At 36.0% G+C, this 13,286-nt stretch overlaps 2 protein-coding genes across 2 annotated transcripts; both read right to left on the bottom strand.

Moving 5' to 3' along the window:
• Window positions 1-978: 978 nt before the first annotated feature.
• LOC126827981 (E3 ubiquitin-protein ligase MARCHF2) lies at window positions 979-3,066 on the bottom strand. The gene is made up of 3 exons (XM_050557564.2): window positions 3,054-3,066; window positions 2,091-2,272; window positions 979-1,591 (listed from the first exon to the last, which is right to left on the bottom strand). Exons 1-3 carry the CDS (start codon window positions 3,064-3,066, stop codon window positions 1,232-1,234), a joined length of 555 nt encoding a protein of 184 aa, XP_050413521.1. The 3' UTR covers window positions 979-1,231.
• A 4,063-nt stretch (window positions 3,067-7,129) lies between these two features.
• LOC126827701 (transmembrane reductase CYB561D2) lies at window positions 7,130-13,211 on the bottom strand. The gene is made up of 3 exons (XM_050557160.2): window positions 13,028-13,211; window positions 10,191-10,228; window positions 7,130-9,775 (listed from the first exon to the last, which is right to left on the bottom strand). The coding sequence occupies exons 1-3, from the start codon at window positions 13,194-13,196 to the stop codon at window positions 9,266-9,268; spliced, it is 717 nt and encodes a 238-aa protein (XP_050413117.2). The 5' UTR covers window positions 13,197-13,211; the 3' UTR covers window positions 7,130-9,265.
• Between the last annotated feature and the right edge of the window lie 75 nt (window positions 13,212-13,286).

Raw genomic sequence — 13,286 nt, 5'->3', positions numbered from 1 at the left:
GGGAAAATGTCGCTCCCGATAACGTTCTCCATCATAATGTATTACAACAAGGGACACCAATGACGTAGCAAAAGATAAGATAGAACACCCAATATCCCCCGCCCGTGGGACATAAAAGTCCACCGCCACCTCTAGCGAAAATATACAGCTGATTAAAGCCAAACATATCCACACCCTCACGTCTTTCTGAGAATCCAAGAAAAGTACCCAATACCTATCACCGTATGCGTCATATTAATTCGAAAACATAATTTTTGAACAGGCACCCATCTATAGAACAAATAAATCTCCAACAAACACACATATAAAAATAGTTCCACTATTAACAATCTACAGAAAAAAAATTCATAATAATTTCACAACAAAATGCAACATGGAAAAATCATTTTTCAAAGAGCTGACAATGGCGAAATACTGAATATTATTAACTCAAATTAAAAAAAAAGGACAATATACAAAGAACATGATTTTTATGGGCAACAACCACTGATTTTATTACATTACGACCTTATTAGGTAGTATTATAGGTCCATGGCTGCTGGGTATGAAACCAATTCATTTTAATGAAACAATAACCAATATAAATTATCTGTTCTACATTATAACTAGTATAATACCTTGTCCGACAATAGATTTTTTAGTACTTATTTAAGATTCCCTTTTTTAACTATCACTTTATTCCTTGATCACCTTTAATTTCACCCAGATGTACTCTATAACGTAGATAATTAGATAATAATAGTTCGGAATGTATAAATACCAACAAATACGATTTATCATTCCGAGATTCGCCATTAATAATAGATGAAAATTATTGGTAATGCGACTTTGTGAGGTCATCTCGCATAAATTATTCAAAACAAATTTAATCAAAGCAAGACTACAAACTATTAATCAAACTATAAATCTACTGGATTAAAGGCGACTCACTGACTCACCTTACCAAAACAGTTTGGTCGGTCCCAAAGTTCTGCTCTAATTAACCAGATGTATTCACTGTAATATCTGAGAGTTGAGAGTTCCCCTTTAACACCAGAGATCGATAAAATACAAAAATAAACCTACGTATAAATAATCAATTTTAAAGAGCTGAGTGATGGACAACGGCAATTCAAAACCAAAAGCAAATTCAACGAAATCAAACACTTAATATTAATATCATGTGATAGATTTAAAGCAAACAACAAAAATAGATTCAATCAAAAAATGTTAAACGCATAAAGAAATCATTTTAGGGTGCTATATGGTGAGAAGCAGCGATTTCGATTGCTCGACGCCATACTCTTTGCCTCTGGAAGTGATACGTAGTTTCAATGGTACACCAGGTTAATAAAGTGCCAAATGTAAGGGCACTACAGAATAATAAAAATGATAAACAAATAGAAAATACGATATATGATTGGTTAACAGATTCCATTGTACTCCAAGGATTGGACGAAACGGCACGGAAATGTCTATCGGTATTCACCGTTAGCATTCCTGATACCCCCGTGATGACCACGAGGAAAAGGAGCAGAGAGGCAACACATCCCCTCTTCTTCCGTGACAGTGGTCTCAATCGAGCATACTGCCTGAAGAGCACTTCGAGTTCCTGGAAAGAGACATGGTGAAGCAAAGGTTAAAAAAAACACGGTTATCTTAACAAAACATAAGATTTAACTTTGTTTACAGCATTTAGAGAGATTTTGACAAGTGGGCGTGAAACATAATCACCGCGACATTAAATTTCGTTTACCCAAACCGCACCCTTCCCGATATTCCCATACAAATAATCAAAATAATAAATAATTGCCCTTTTAGATGTTTATGTATTTAAGGTGACGGTTGTGGGGGGAAATACGGTAATCGCTAGTTTCAGGGGTGATCACACCAGCTTGTTCCCCCAAACTTCAATATTGCATTTCTTCTTTTAGTAGGTGTTGGCGCAATATAGCCCGGTTGGTGCTGACGTGCCATAAAACCACATTTCATTCATTCATTCATTTAGTAGGTGTGCGCTTCTTTTCAAAATCAATGTCCGATACTTGAGGGCTGAATATACATATAGTTCTAAAATACCGTTAAATAAAGTAACAAGAAGCATTACTCACCTGTTGTCTTCGTTCATCTGTTGTTACAGGTCTAGGTGTACAGGTAGGTACAGATGAAAACTCAGAAGCACAAACTTCACACACCTTGGTACCTTTATATCTGATCCATTCTAATAAACAACTTCTATGTATAGCATCTAGGTAACCTTTACAATGACAATCAGCTGTTTTAACTGGTTCACCTGAAAATAAACAATTTTTGTTTTAAAAATTTAGAACAGAATAAAACAAGTAATAATAATATTAGTAATAATTATAGCTAGATTTGGTGTGGCATCCGGATCCCGGATAATAACTACAGTTCGGTTCAAGCAGAACTTTCGGAATTTTGAAAGCTCGGTGTCACGGTTTGATTCGGTACGTGGTTTGGTTCACAAGCTGAAGTTTTTATTGTTGCCATAACCTTGACCGTGAAGTAAAATGGCAGATCTGTATTATATACAAGACAGTTTCGGTATATGCTACATATAATAGCTACACAGAAGATGTAAATAAAATAAGACATAAAATAAAGTGAAAGAACGTTTAACGTCATATTTGAATGCCAAATAGAATAGGGCATGCATTATGCTATAAGGAAAATGCTGTCTGGACAGCATTGGATTGAAACCGAAAAGGCTTTCTTCACACGCCAACGTATACACAGGACCTCGGATTTTCGTACAAACCGAAGGATTAAACGATGTTCCTTGCTATACCAAGGGTCCCGCGCCACCAACAATTAGGTATGTCGATTCCATATAAATGGAAAACCAAATAGATTCGTAACCCCTCAAGAATATCGAATTAAACCACTAGGTTAATGGCTGTGGGGTTGGCAATGAAAGCGTGCTAATTTTTTTCGAATGACAGGAAAAATTGTGCATTTACTGAATCCCCTCGTAGTTGGAATTCTAAACGCACTTTTCGGCAAAATATTCCCCCGCGATGCACACATAATGCGGATTTTAAAAAAAAATCAACGAGATAGTCTCATATTTAACGAGAACCTCTTAGTATTACTGAAAGATGTATTATTTTTGGGATTAATCGATTAAAGATAGGCTCACCTGTCTCTGATTCACTGAGTTGACAAATACGACATGTTATTGATGAATTAGATGACCCTCCTGATTGACTTACAATATTATCATCACTTGTTTCTTCAGCTGGGGTTTCTTTTTTCTTAAAAAAATGAAATGTATATTGTTATTTTACTGGGCTTATGAACGTGTATGAGAATTCGGTCATGGATTTTAGACGAATGAAGGTAATGACTAAAGTAAATTTCCCGGGGCGCGGTGGCAAGGTGGGTAAGGCGGTCACAAGGCGGTGGTTCTCTAACGTCCTATAGCATAGGTCCTGTGTTCGATCCTGGTGTACCACATAACACAAAGACCGGCTACATTAAAAAAAGATGTTAGGCTATAAAATTTTAGAAGACTTTTTGACTTCGATAAACGCTAATTTTGCGAAAATTGTCCGGTCAATAATCCAGGATACGCCAAGAACTCGGAATGTAGATGTTTCCGTTGCATATTGTTCGTTTTGGGAAGGTGCATTTTATTACGGCAACTGTATCACTGTATTACTGTAGTGTGTGTTCAGTCTATTTATTTTAGAGACTAACCCATGAATCTAAAGTATTGGATGAAGAGTGTGTATGTGTGTGTGGTGGGGGGGGGGGGGTCTAACCAGTGCGCTTTAGTTATTAAGGTCTTTCATTTCGATCCCAAAAACTTGAACGTGACGCTGCTAAAGACCCTACCAATGCGCAATTGAATTATTGAAATTAAACTGTATATCATCTTAGTCCTGAAATTTCTAATTTGTGTCGAGTGGGCGTTAAACCCCATTTGTCTCTCCCTCAGGAATGGATTTGGACACACGAGATATAATATCAAAAACATATCTTACAGACTTCTTCTTTTTCTTTCCAGATTTAGCTGCATATTTCTGCTGAACATCACAAGGCCCAGTGTGTCCTTCGGGTTGTTTTTCCACAAGTACCTCTTCCAGTTCATCTGAGTAGGGAATGTTGGTATTGGCTACAACAACATTACTCAAATCTATCAAGTTAACTTCATCGTCAGTAACGTTGGTATCTGAAACCTCGCTACTGCGTGTCTGTGAACTAGCTGTGGCTGGTTGTTTATTATCGCCTTGTCCTTCGGGATGAGACATTACAGTACACTGCCAACCAGATTATACAGATGTCTGAATCTCAGTAACGGATGAGTATTATGACGTCATAAAAGAGATAGTTCGTACACGACTACTGAGGGAAATATTAGCTATTATTAGTATTATTGGAAACTTTAATGGCCACTGATTTACTAAAACGTTATATTAAAATAAATTTTCGTCAAATACTTTTACCTTTTAATTAACAGCAAATTTCAAACTATAAATAAGCATATTAATTTTTAAAAATAATCGTTTGTACATGTAGTTACTTTTAATGTAATATATTTTGGTATTATCGGAGAATATATGTTTCGGACTAACAAATTTTCTGACACATGAGAAATTTGTCCTATTCATGCGTAACCTGTGCAATCTCAATAAGCATAATAATGAACATTTTCAGACAGAGGCCAAACAGTGTTAGTGTTTATAAAAAAGGTAAGTTATTGATCTTTTCAATAAAATCCAAATAATACATCTTACTTTTATTAGTTTCATTAAATAATATTGACGCGTTGCTTGTGTTTTTGTCAAATTATTGACAGTTCCTAAGTATTAGTATTATTAAGGAGGTGGGGGTGGTAGATGTTCATATATGGAGTCCGAAGGAATAAGTGGTATTATTTTTGGTGGTACTCATGGTTAGTAACAGACGGGAGAGAAATATAAATATATATATATTTTTAATCTCCGACCAAAAGTATGCACATAATTAAAGTTTACGGGTCCCTCGATCGATCTTTAAATTAAGAGCTAATCCAATTCTCAATTGATAGAAAAGCGACACACCTTTTGTAAAGTTTTTTTTACCACATATCTGTGTTATATAAGGCTCACAATAAGAAAAGACACAAGTCGCTTATTTCAGCATTCAGAAGAAGAAAGACTCAACTACAAATCTCTGAATAATGATGCTGAGAAATCATTTAATACAGTAGTTGAAACGTCTTGAAGTTGGTGATCACACTTTGTGACTTTGTCGTTACCAATTTGTTGACATTTCGGGTCAGACACCCGAGGGGGTGAAATCTAAAGCTATAATCTGGTTAACTAACCCCGAGCTATGCAACAGTTACAGTTTAACACATCTCACAACACCCGCAAACTGTTGATCTTTGGCCGAACATTTATTTTATTTATCGAATTTAGAGATTAACTATTTAATTGAGAGTACATGGCCGTGTGATGTATTGTGCCAGCGGAAACGTAGGGCCAATGTGAGGACATTTAGGACATTTTATATTTCATTGACTATATATCTAGATTTAAATTAGTTTAGAAGATGACTAAGATCAGTCGTGTATTTAGGAAATGAAGAGAGGTAGTGAGGCCTTAAAGTAAAAAAACATATTTCCCCGAGACATTAATATCAATGTAAGTGATTTGATCAGAATTTCTTTCTTATCATTAATTCTTTTTTTGTCTCAGAACTTAACTGCACTAGAAAAAAACATTGTCCAAATGCAGTGTCGGCATGATATAACTAAATTGTCTTTAATCAGAACTATTTGATAGAGGTAAATAATTACCCTCCCTGACAAATTTATCATCTTGCAGAGGCTTGGCGGTAAAAAATCTGTTTACCCTCCTGGTTTACTGCCAAATGTCCAATTTGAAAATGCAATGCTTTCTGTATTTCTCCACTTTGATATAGATGTATGTTAGATTTGTGTTCTACCCAAAAATATTACTACCATTGAAATAACAATAAAACAGAATCCCATTTTAAACCAGCGGCTGCCAGGCAGGATAAGCCCACATTTTCGAGAGATGGATAGAGAACAAGCTAACAAGAAAGTGATTTTTCCTACTATCAAGGGCCATAATTCAGGAAATTACAATTCAATATGCGCGAATATCGAAAGGAACTGAGATCTTTGTGTTATAAACTTACATTTCAAGTTTCAACAAAATCGGATAAAAATTGTGACCTCTATAGGGTCCACAACCTTGATATACCATATTTTTACGCTATTTGAGAACGAACGGCGGCCATTTTGTCTGTCAATTTTGGGCCGATTTTCACGAAATTCGAACTCAACCTTCCTTAGGGTGTAACGGTGATATAATCATACGGTTTTTTAAATCGGATAAAAATTATGACCTCTATAGGGTCCACAAGCTAAAAACGCGATTTTTCGTACAATCAGGGGAGATAATTCAGGAAGTTACGGTCCGATATGCTTGAAGATCGAAAGGAACCTAGATCTTTGGTTTAAAAACTTACATTTCAAGTTTCAAAAAAATCGGATAAAAATTGTGACCTCAATAGGGTCCACATCCACAACCTTGATATACCATATTTTTACGCTATTTGAGAACGAACGGCGGCCATTTTGTCTGTCAATTTTGGGCCAATTTTCACGAAATTCGAACTCAACCTTCCTTAGGGTGTAATGGTGATATAATAATACGGTTTTTTAAATCGGATATGACCTCTATAGGGTCCACAAGCTAAAAACGCGATTTTTCGTACAATCAGGAGCCATAATTTATGAAGTTACGGTCCGGTATGCGCGAATATCGAAAGGAACCGAGATCTTTGGGTTATAAACTTACATTTCAAGTTTAAAAAAAATCGGATAAAAATTGTGACCTCTATAGGGTCCACATGCTAAAAACGTGATTTTTCGTACAATCAGGGGCCATAATCCATGAAGTTTCGATCAGATACATGCCAATATCGAAAGCAGCCGAGATCTTTTGGGGATAAACCTATATTTCAAGTTTCGTCAAAATCGGATAAGAATTGTGACCTGAGAGAGTCCACAAACAATTGTGGACGGACGGACGGACGTCCGGACGGACAGGGGCGACGGCATAATACGTCCACATGAAAATGTGGGCGTATAAAAATGGAAAATAAAAACCAATCATTGTTACAAAGAAAATTTATTCTTCTCCCCAACATATCCAAATCATGTTATTCATAATAATTAGTACTGGCACATTTAAAGTTAATATAAATTATCAGAATTTGATCACTCCATTGGAAGAAAATTTCATAGAATCAAAATGATCAAGTCTGTTTAAGTAAGTAAAAAATGCATTTAATATTAAAATAAAATAACAATATTTGATCTATTAAAAACTTTTGTTCGGCCACAGAGAGGTAAGGGGTTTGTTCCTGGTAAAATTATCTTAAGTCACATCTGCTTATTTAGCTCATATAGACTTTGAATGTCCTCCATTCTTTCCCCAGGAAAAAAGATGAATAAAATATTTTAGAAAAAAAGATAAATAATAAAACATGTAAGTCTTAATTATACATTCACAAACTTTCTTTTCATTAATTTTCTTTCTTTTTGGTATTATAATATTTTAGAACAATTTACTTCAAATATGAATATTTCCACTGAGTATTAAAATTACAGGTATGTATAACCATAAATATATCTGAAATGAAATGAAATGAAATGGGGTTTAACGTCCTACTCCAAACTGGGCTAACGAAGATGGGCATACGCCATACAGTGTGCTATGAGGGAAATTTTGCACTACGGCCTACTCTTATATCAAATTCCAACTGTCAAGGGATCTTTTACATGCACGCTAATGTGTACACCAGACCTCAGTTTTCGTCCCATCTGAATAACTTGACAGCTAGCTGTCCTTGTCAGGCCCTAGGTTCTGCATCACTGACAAGGGGGGACCACGCCGGAAAAACTGGATGAACTGTCTCAGCCAATGCAGGGATCGAACACCCGACCTCCAGGCTAGCAATATATCTACAGCTACATGAAAAATGGTGAGAACACATACTTCAAATTGAATATCAATAATAATGATACATATAATACTGATTGAAGTAAAGAAAGATAATAACCCAATTACTAAAAAAGGAAATTCTAGGTAGAAATACCTTGTATAAATAATTCTCGACCTGGATGGGGACAGATTTAGAAAAAATCATAATTCTCTTTGGAAATATTCCCTTATTAGTTTGTTTTTCATTTTGAGTGAATTCTGCCATATCACTACAGGCCTGGGACTGTACAGTGCACAGATCCTATTTCGTTTCGTTTTTTATAGTTCAAAATTTTGTTTTACTTGTCTTTACTACACTAGGATCTGGAAGAGTTGTTATCATTGACGTGTTCTGGATAATGTGAGGGATTAGCCAATGAAATGGTCTGTTACGCCGAGCTTTAGACGTGTTTTGCACAGAACTGTGGGTAATTCACTAGTAACATCAATGCTGATTGGTTAATCAAATGTCTGACGTCATAGGGTCAAAAGCCGCTCGTATGACCTCTGACGTGACCTATCACTATAACCGGTCAGATATTCATGTAGTGTAGGCCAATGGAAGTATAAAAACGAAACGAAATACAGATCTGTATTTCAATCAGATTGGTGCAGTGGGCGCTTATGACTAGGACCCCCCACCCCACCCACACACCCCTGTATATTTGTTTATTTGTGGTGCAGTTCCCCTGCACTTAATATTTTAGTACCAGCATGTGAACTTTAAGAATCAGTATGAATCTGTGACACGTAATCATCAACACAATTATAGACTCACAGTTCACACACAACTAAAAGTAATCATACCAGAGTCATACTGGTTTAAAAATTATTAAAATCGATATAATGTTATTTTTGGCCATCTACAATCCATATTATTTTGAATGGATTTGACGCCACCATCCAAAGGATAATAAATTCATCAAGGTAGTTTGTTTTACTTGTCTGATTTACTTTTCAAATCATAGTTTTGTTAAAATAAGGCAAATGACTATTGGTCTTCTAGCACTATGTTGAGGCTTTAACAGAAACAATTAGTACATTACAGTACCTTTTGGCCAATGTAAACACATTAATTAAGTATATAGCAATCAACAAGTAACAACAATAAAGTATTATGTATACTGATAATAATAACAAAAATTAAATAAACATACTAAAAAAAAGAAGAATCATTGAACTTAAAATTAAAGTGTAAAATTGTTCCACATTAAACCTTAAGAATTATGCAAAGAGAATACATTAATGATCTCTGACTATTATTATCGTTTGTTGACTTTTGGGAGAAAAGACTGCGTGACTTGATTTGTAATTATAAGAGAAATCAAGGCTACGCAAGCAATCGACATATAATACGATGTTCCTTGAACATTTCTTGTGTAGAAGTTAGAAAACATGCCTAATATGGTTGTAACACAAGCTAAAATAAAGAGCACTAATCCAGCTGTAGCATGGTACATTTTTAAATCGGCCAATCGGATCTTAATGCCTTTCAACAAAGTTTGGCTATATTTAACACACAGTCCTCCTAAGAGTTCAAAACAGGCAAAAGCTACTGTAATAATTCCTAATAGACCATGCCAAGTTGTGAAATGTGGTTTGTCCTTCAAGTGTTTGTTATACAAAATAGCAGCCAATCCGAGTAAAGCACAAACTACACCCGTTGTTTGGCATATCCAATGAGCAGTTACTTTAGATGAACGAGACCAATTTACAACCAGTGAACTCTGGGGCGAAAACATCAATATTCCTTCAAACATTAACATCATAAACTGCAATATAATAAAATAACCAAATTTTTCAGTTTTATCTGTCATTGACTAGAAATTATCAGACACAGTTGTTTAACAGGCATGAGAGAAAAAAAATAATACTGATCACTGTGTTAGGAGTTATAGTTTGTTGATAAAGGTCTTTTTTATCTTCATACTGACATGTACATGTATACCTATTTATTTTTTGTACCTTTTTTCGAAGAAATAAAGTATATGATGAAGATGGACAAAAATATACATGTACCCACCCAGAAACGTACAGTTAAAATAAAAAAAACGCCCAGAAAAATACCCCCCCTCCCCCAGTTAAGATAAAAACCTACCAGAAAAAAAGAGTATATTTTCATTAGAAGGAAATATACCCTCATCCCCCCAAATTTTGCTCTATGTATGTAATTGTACATGTACTTACTGCTATAGCCATAAACGTTGGATGCCAGGAAAATAAACCTAAAAAAAAAAAATGTCAATTAACATTAATAAATGTAATATTTAAATTTATGAATTTCAATCTTATTGTCCTATTCTATTTCCAGTCTGCTTACTTTTCATATTTACATTCTTCCGACCAGTGGCAAAGTCCAAGGTTAAGGGGGCAAAGGAATGAGCTTCAATTAGGGTGGGGGAGGATGGGAGTCCTCCCCCAGAAATGTTTGAAAAACAGGCTGCCAGAAATGCAGTCTGGCAGTAATTCATGCACTGAGGGTTAGATAAAGTGTCAAACGAATAGACTTGCGAACCTCAATGAAGCCCACTCACGAGCGCCAAAGTAGGGAGTTCTTATGAAGGGTATGGGGGACCTCCCCCCGAAAATTTTGAAAAATAGACTGATGGAAATGCTGTCTGACAGTACTCAGTCAGGCACTGATTGTCGGGATAAATACAGCTGACCAGATACAGTCCATCGCCTGATCACTGGTTTATCTGACCACAGAAGAAAGTGTCAAACGAACGGACTTGCAAACCTCAATGCGTGCCAAAGTAGCGAGTCCTTACGGAGGGTATTGGCGACCTACCCAAGAAAATTTTGAAAAATATACTGCCGGAAATGCTGTCTGACAGTACTCGGGCACCGATTATTGACATAAATAGAGCTGACCAGATACTGATCAGAGAGCAAAGTGTCAAACGAACGGACTTGCAAACCCCAATGAAGCTCCCTAAAATTTGAAAAATAGACTGCTGGAAATGCAGTCTGACAGTATTTCAGGCATTGGGGGGGCTAAGCAAAGCAATAAATGACTGAAGATTCTCAACTTTTCAAAGATTCCAATCCCCCCCCCCTCCCCAGCTTACCTAAATTTCGTTTCATCATATATGGCCGAGTTATGTAAATTTGTGTGTTACCCTATATTTAGATTTCAATGGCTTCTGCCAAGTCGTTTAGCAGACGGGGATGTATTTTTAACATGTTGTGTTGCACATACTGACTCCAGCAAGGTAAGCAAGGTCTTATTTTCTCACTAAAATGTCCCTTTATATTGTTCAGGCGTTCACAGAGACTGACACACAACGGTTTAGCAGTAAAAAATTGTCAAGTAAAATTGACTAAGAGACGATTCTTTTTCGACAAGGATTCAATATTACAGTTCCTGAACATACAGGGTGAGTGTAATGAGACCGACGTTCGCAGCTGAACCAATTTGTTTTGTTTTGTTTTTGTCCTTAGTGGTTAACATCCGTTTGCCACCAAGGTGGTATCTCAGGCAAGTTGTTTTATTTTCATTTTAATACCTTAGCGCACGCCCAGGGGTCTTTCCTGTGGAGGCGGGGGAGGTGGGAGGGGACCGGAGTAAACCCAAGCCACATACGCTCACACCAGGGAGCGAAACCACCATCCAGAGGTGACTGGCCACCCAACACTCCTAACAACTGGTCCAAGTTGTCTGGATACCCAATAGTAGCAGCTGACGACAAGACACTGAAGTTTACTCAGCTGATCATGGTTATATTGGTGGTATCACGTCATTTGGGACTCACAACATTTGGGACTCAACATAAACTACATTTGGGACTCAGTTGACGACGTTTGGGACTTGATTGGCGTCAATTTGGACTCAACACAAACGATATTTGGGACTCCATATAAACGACAGTTGGGACTATTTATTTATGAGATATATAGTAACAGCTGTCTTAGTTGTCTTTCGTTTTATTTAGTTGATCGGCGATTGTTGAGACCGCGATTAAAACTGCTAGTTCTCCTTTGTTTTGTTTTATCTGCGAGTATAAAACTTCTCCTGTGTTTTGTTTTATCTGCGAGTATAAAACTTGACAATAATGTATTGTTGAAAATTTGTGTATATTTAGTAATACTTCGTTGTTTTTCTTTTATCAAATAGTAAACGAGCTTGATTGACCGACCACTGCTAATGTTTTTTCGTGAAACGGTATAACTGCAATCAACACACGGCCGCCATTCCCGATGATTGACAACTCACGTTTTTCCTCATCCACCAAAGAACCGTTAGGTTTCTTTGAACATACTGCAATAACATCGGGATTATCAGTTAATCAGCTTTAATTATCCCACTTTGATCGTTGCCATTTCTTATATTTTCCACAAAAAAACTTTGCTGTGTACGCACTAATTTATCTATTGGTATTGCCATGTACGACAAGCATGTCAACGTGCAGCTCACAGATTATCGTTAACAATTTCTAGGGGCTTGTAAAAAAAGATTGCATGTCGTGTAAATATTTATTTTGTTTTTTGTGTAGGTCATTTTCAAATAAAGTCATCAGCAAATTATTCGTTTTAAATTAATATATAACTTTTATGAGAAACGATGATTATCAAAGAACCGTATGTGCAACTAATGTTTTATCGTTTGGTTGAGCCTTTTACTAACCACGTGTTTCATGTTAATAAATATTTTCTTTCGTGTTTTGAATTGGCCTATTTCTAATAAATTATCCTGAGTCCCAAACGACGTATACCAAAGTCCCAAACGTCGTATACCCGAGTCCCAAATGTCGTGGTCATATTTTTTTTAGTCCCAAATGACGCGAGTCCCAAATCAAATGACGTGAGTCCCAAATGACATGTAATCATATTAGTCATCACAAAGTTTGAAAAAAATCTCAGAATCTCTGACCTGTAGTTGTAGAGAATTTATGAGATTTGTAACAATATGCTCATCAAATCAAAATAAGGTTTTACGACCACAGGAAAAATCTAACTATTTAATATTGATTTGCCAAAGATTGTGACGTGATGCGCTTTGTCATTTAATGTCTTTCACTCACTTGCACCAGGAGCCCATGCTGTATAAATGATAAAACCAGTTAACAATACGGTTACAAAATGGGCAACCATTATGAACCATATATTTTGTTGTCTTGTTTTGGCCGAATATGGGTCACTTTGCTGATAAACAACTATTTTAACTGAGCAAAGTTCACCAGGCCTCGACATTTGCAACCATGTTGTTTTTCAACTATTTTCTATTTAGGATTCGAAGAAGAAAGGGAATAATAAAATAAAATATGAAAGTATTTTGGCAAT

This window comes from Patella vulgata, chromosome 7 (assembly GCF_932274485.2).
Source record: "Patella vulgata chromosome 7, xgPatVulg1.2, whole genome shotgun sequence".
Taxonomy (NCBI): Eukaryota; Metazoa; Mollusca; class Gastropoda; family Patellidae; genus Patella; species Patella vulgata.
This window is presented reverse-complemented; position numbering and strand designations above follow the sequence as displayed.

Bases quoted from the DNA above. Each gene is read 5' to 3' on its own strand.
- LOC126827701 (XM_050557160.2), bottom strand. From the start codon at position 13,196: ATGTCGAGGCCTGGTGAACTTTGCTCAGTTAAAATAGTTGTTTATCAG. The intron at 10,229-13,027 runs GTGAGTGAAAGA...TTTTTTTTTTAG, and splicing joins AGCATGGGCTCCTGGTGCAA to GTTTATTTTCCTGGCATCCA. The intron at 9,776-10,190 runs GTAAGTACATGT...ATTATATTGCAG, and splicing joins CAACGTTTATGGCTATAGCA to TTTATGATGTTAATGTTTGA.
- LOC126827981 (XM_050557564.2), bottom strand. The intron at 1,592-2,090 runs GTGAGTAATGCT...GTCTCTTTCCAG, and splicing joins CAGATGAACGAAGACAACAG to GAACTCGAAGTGCTCTTCAG.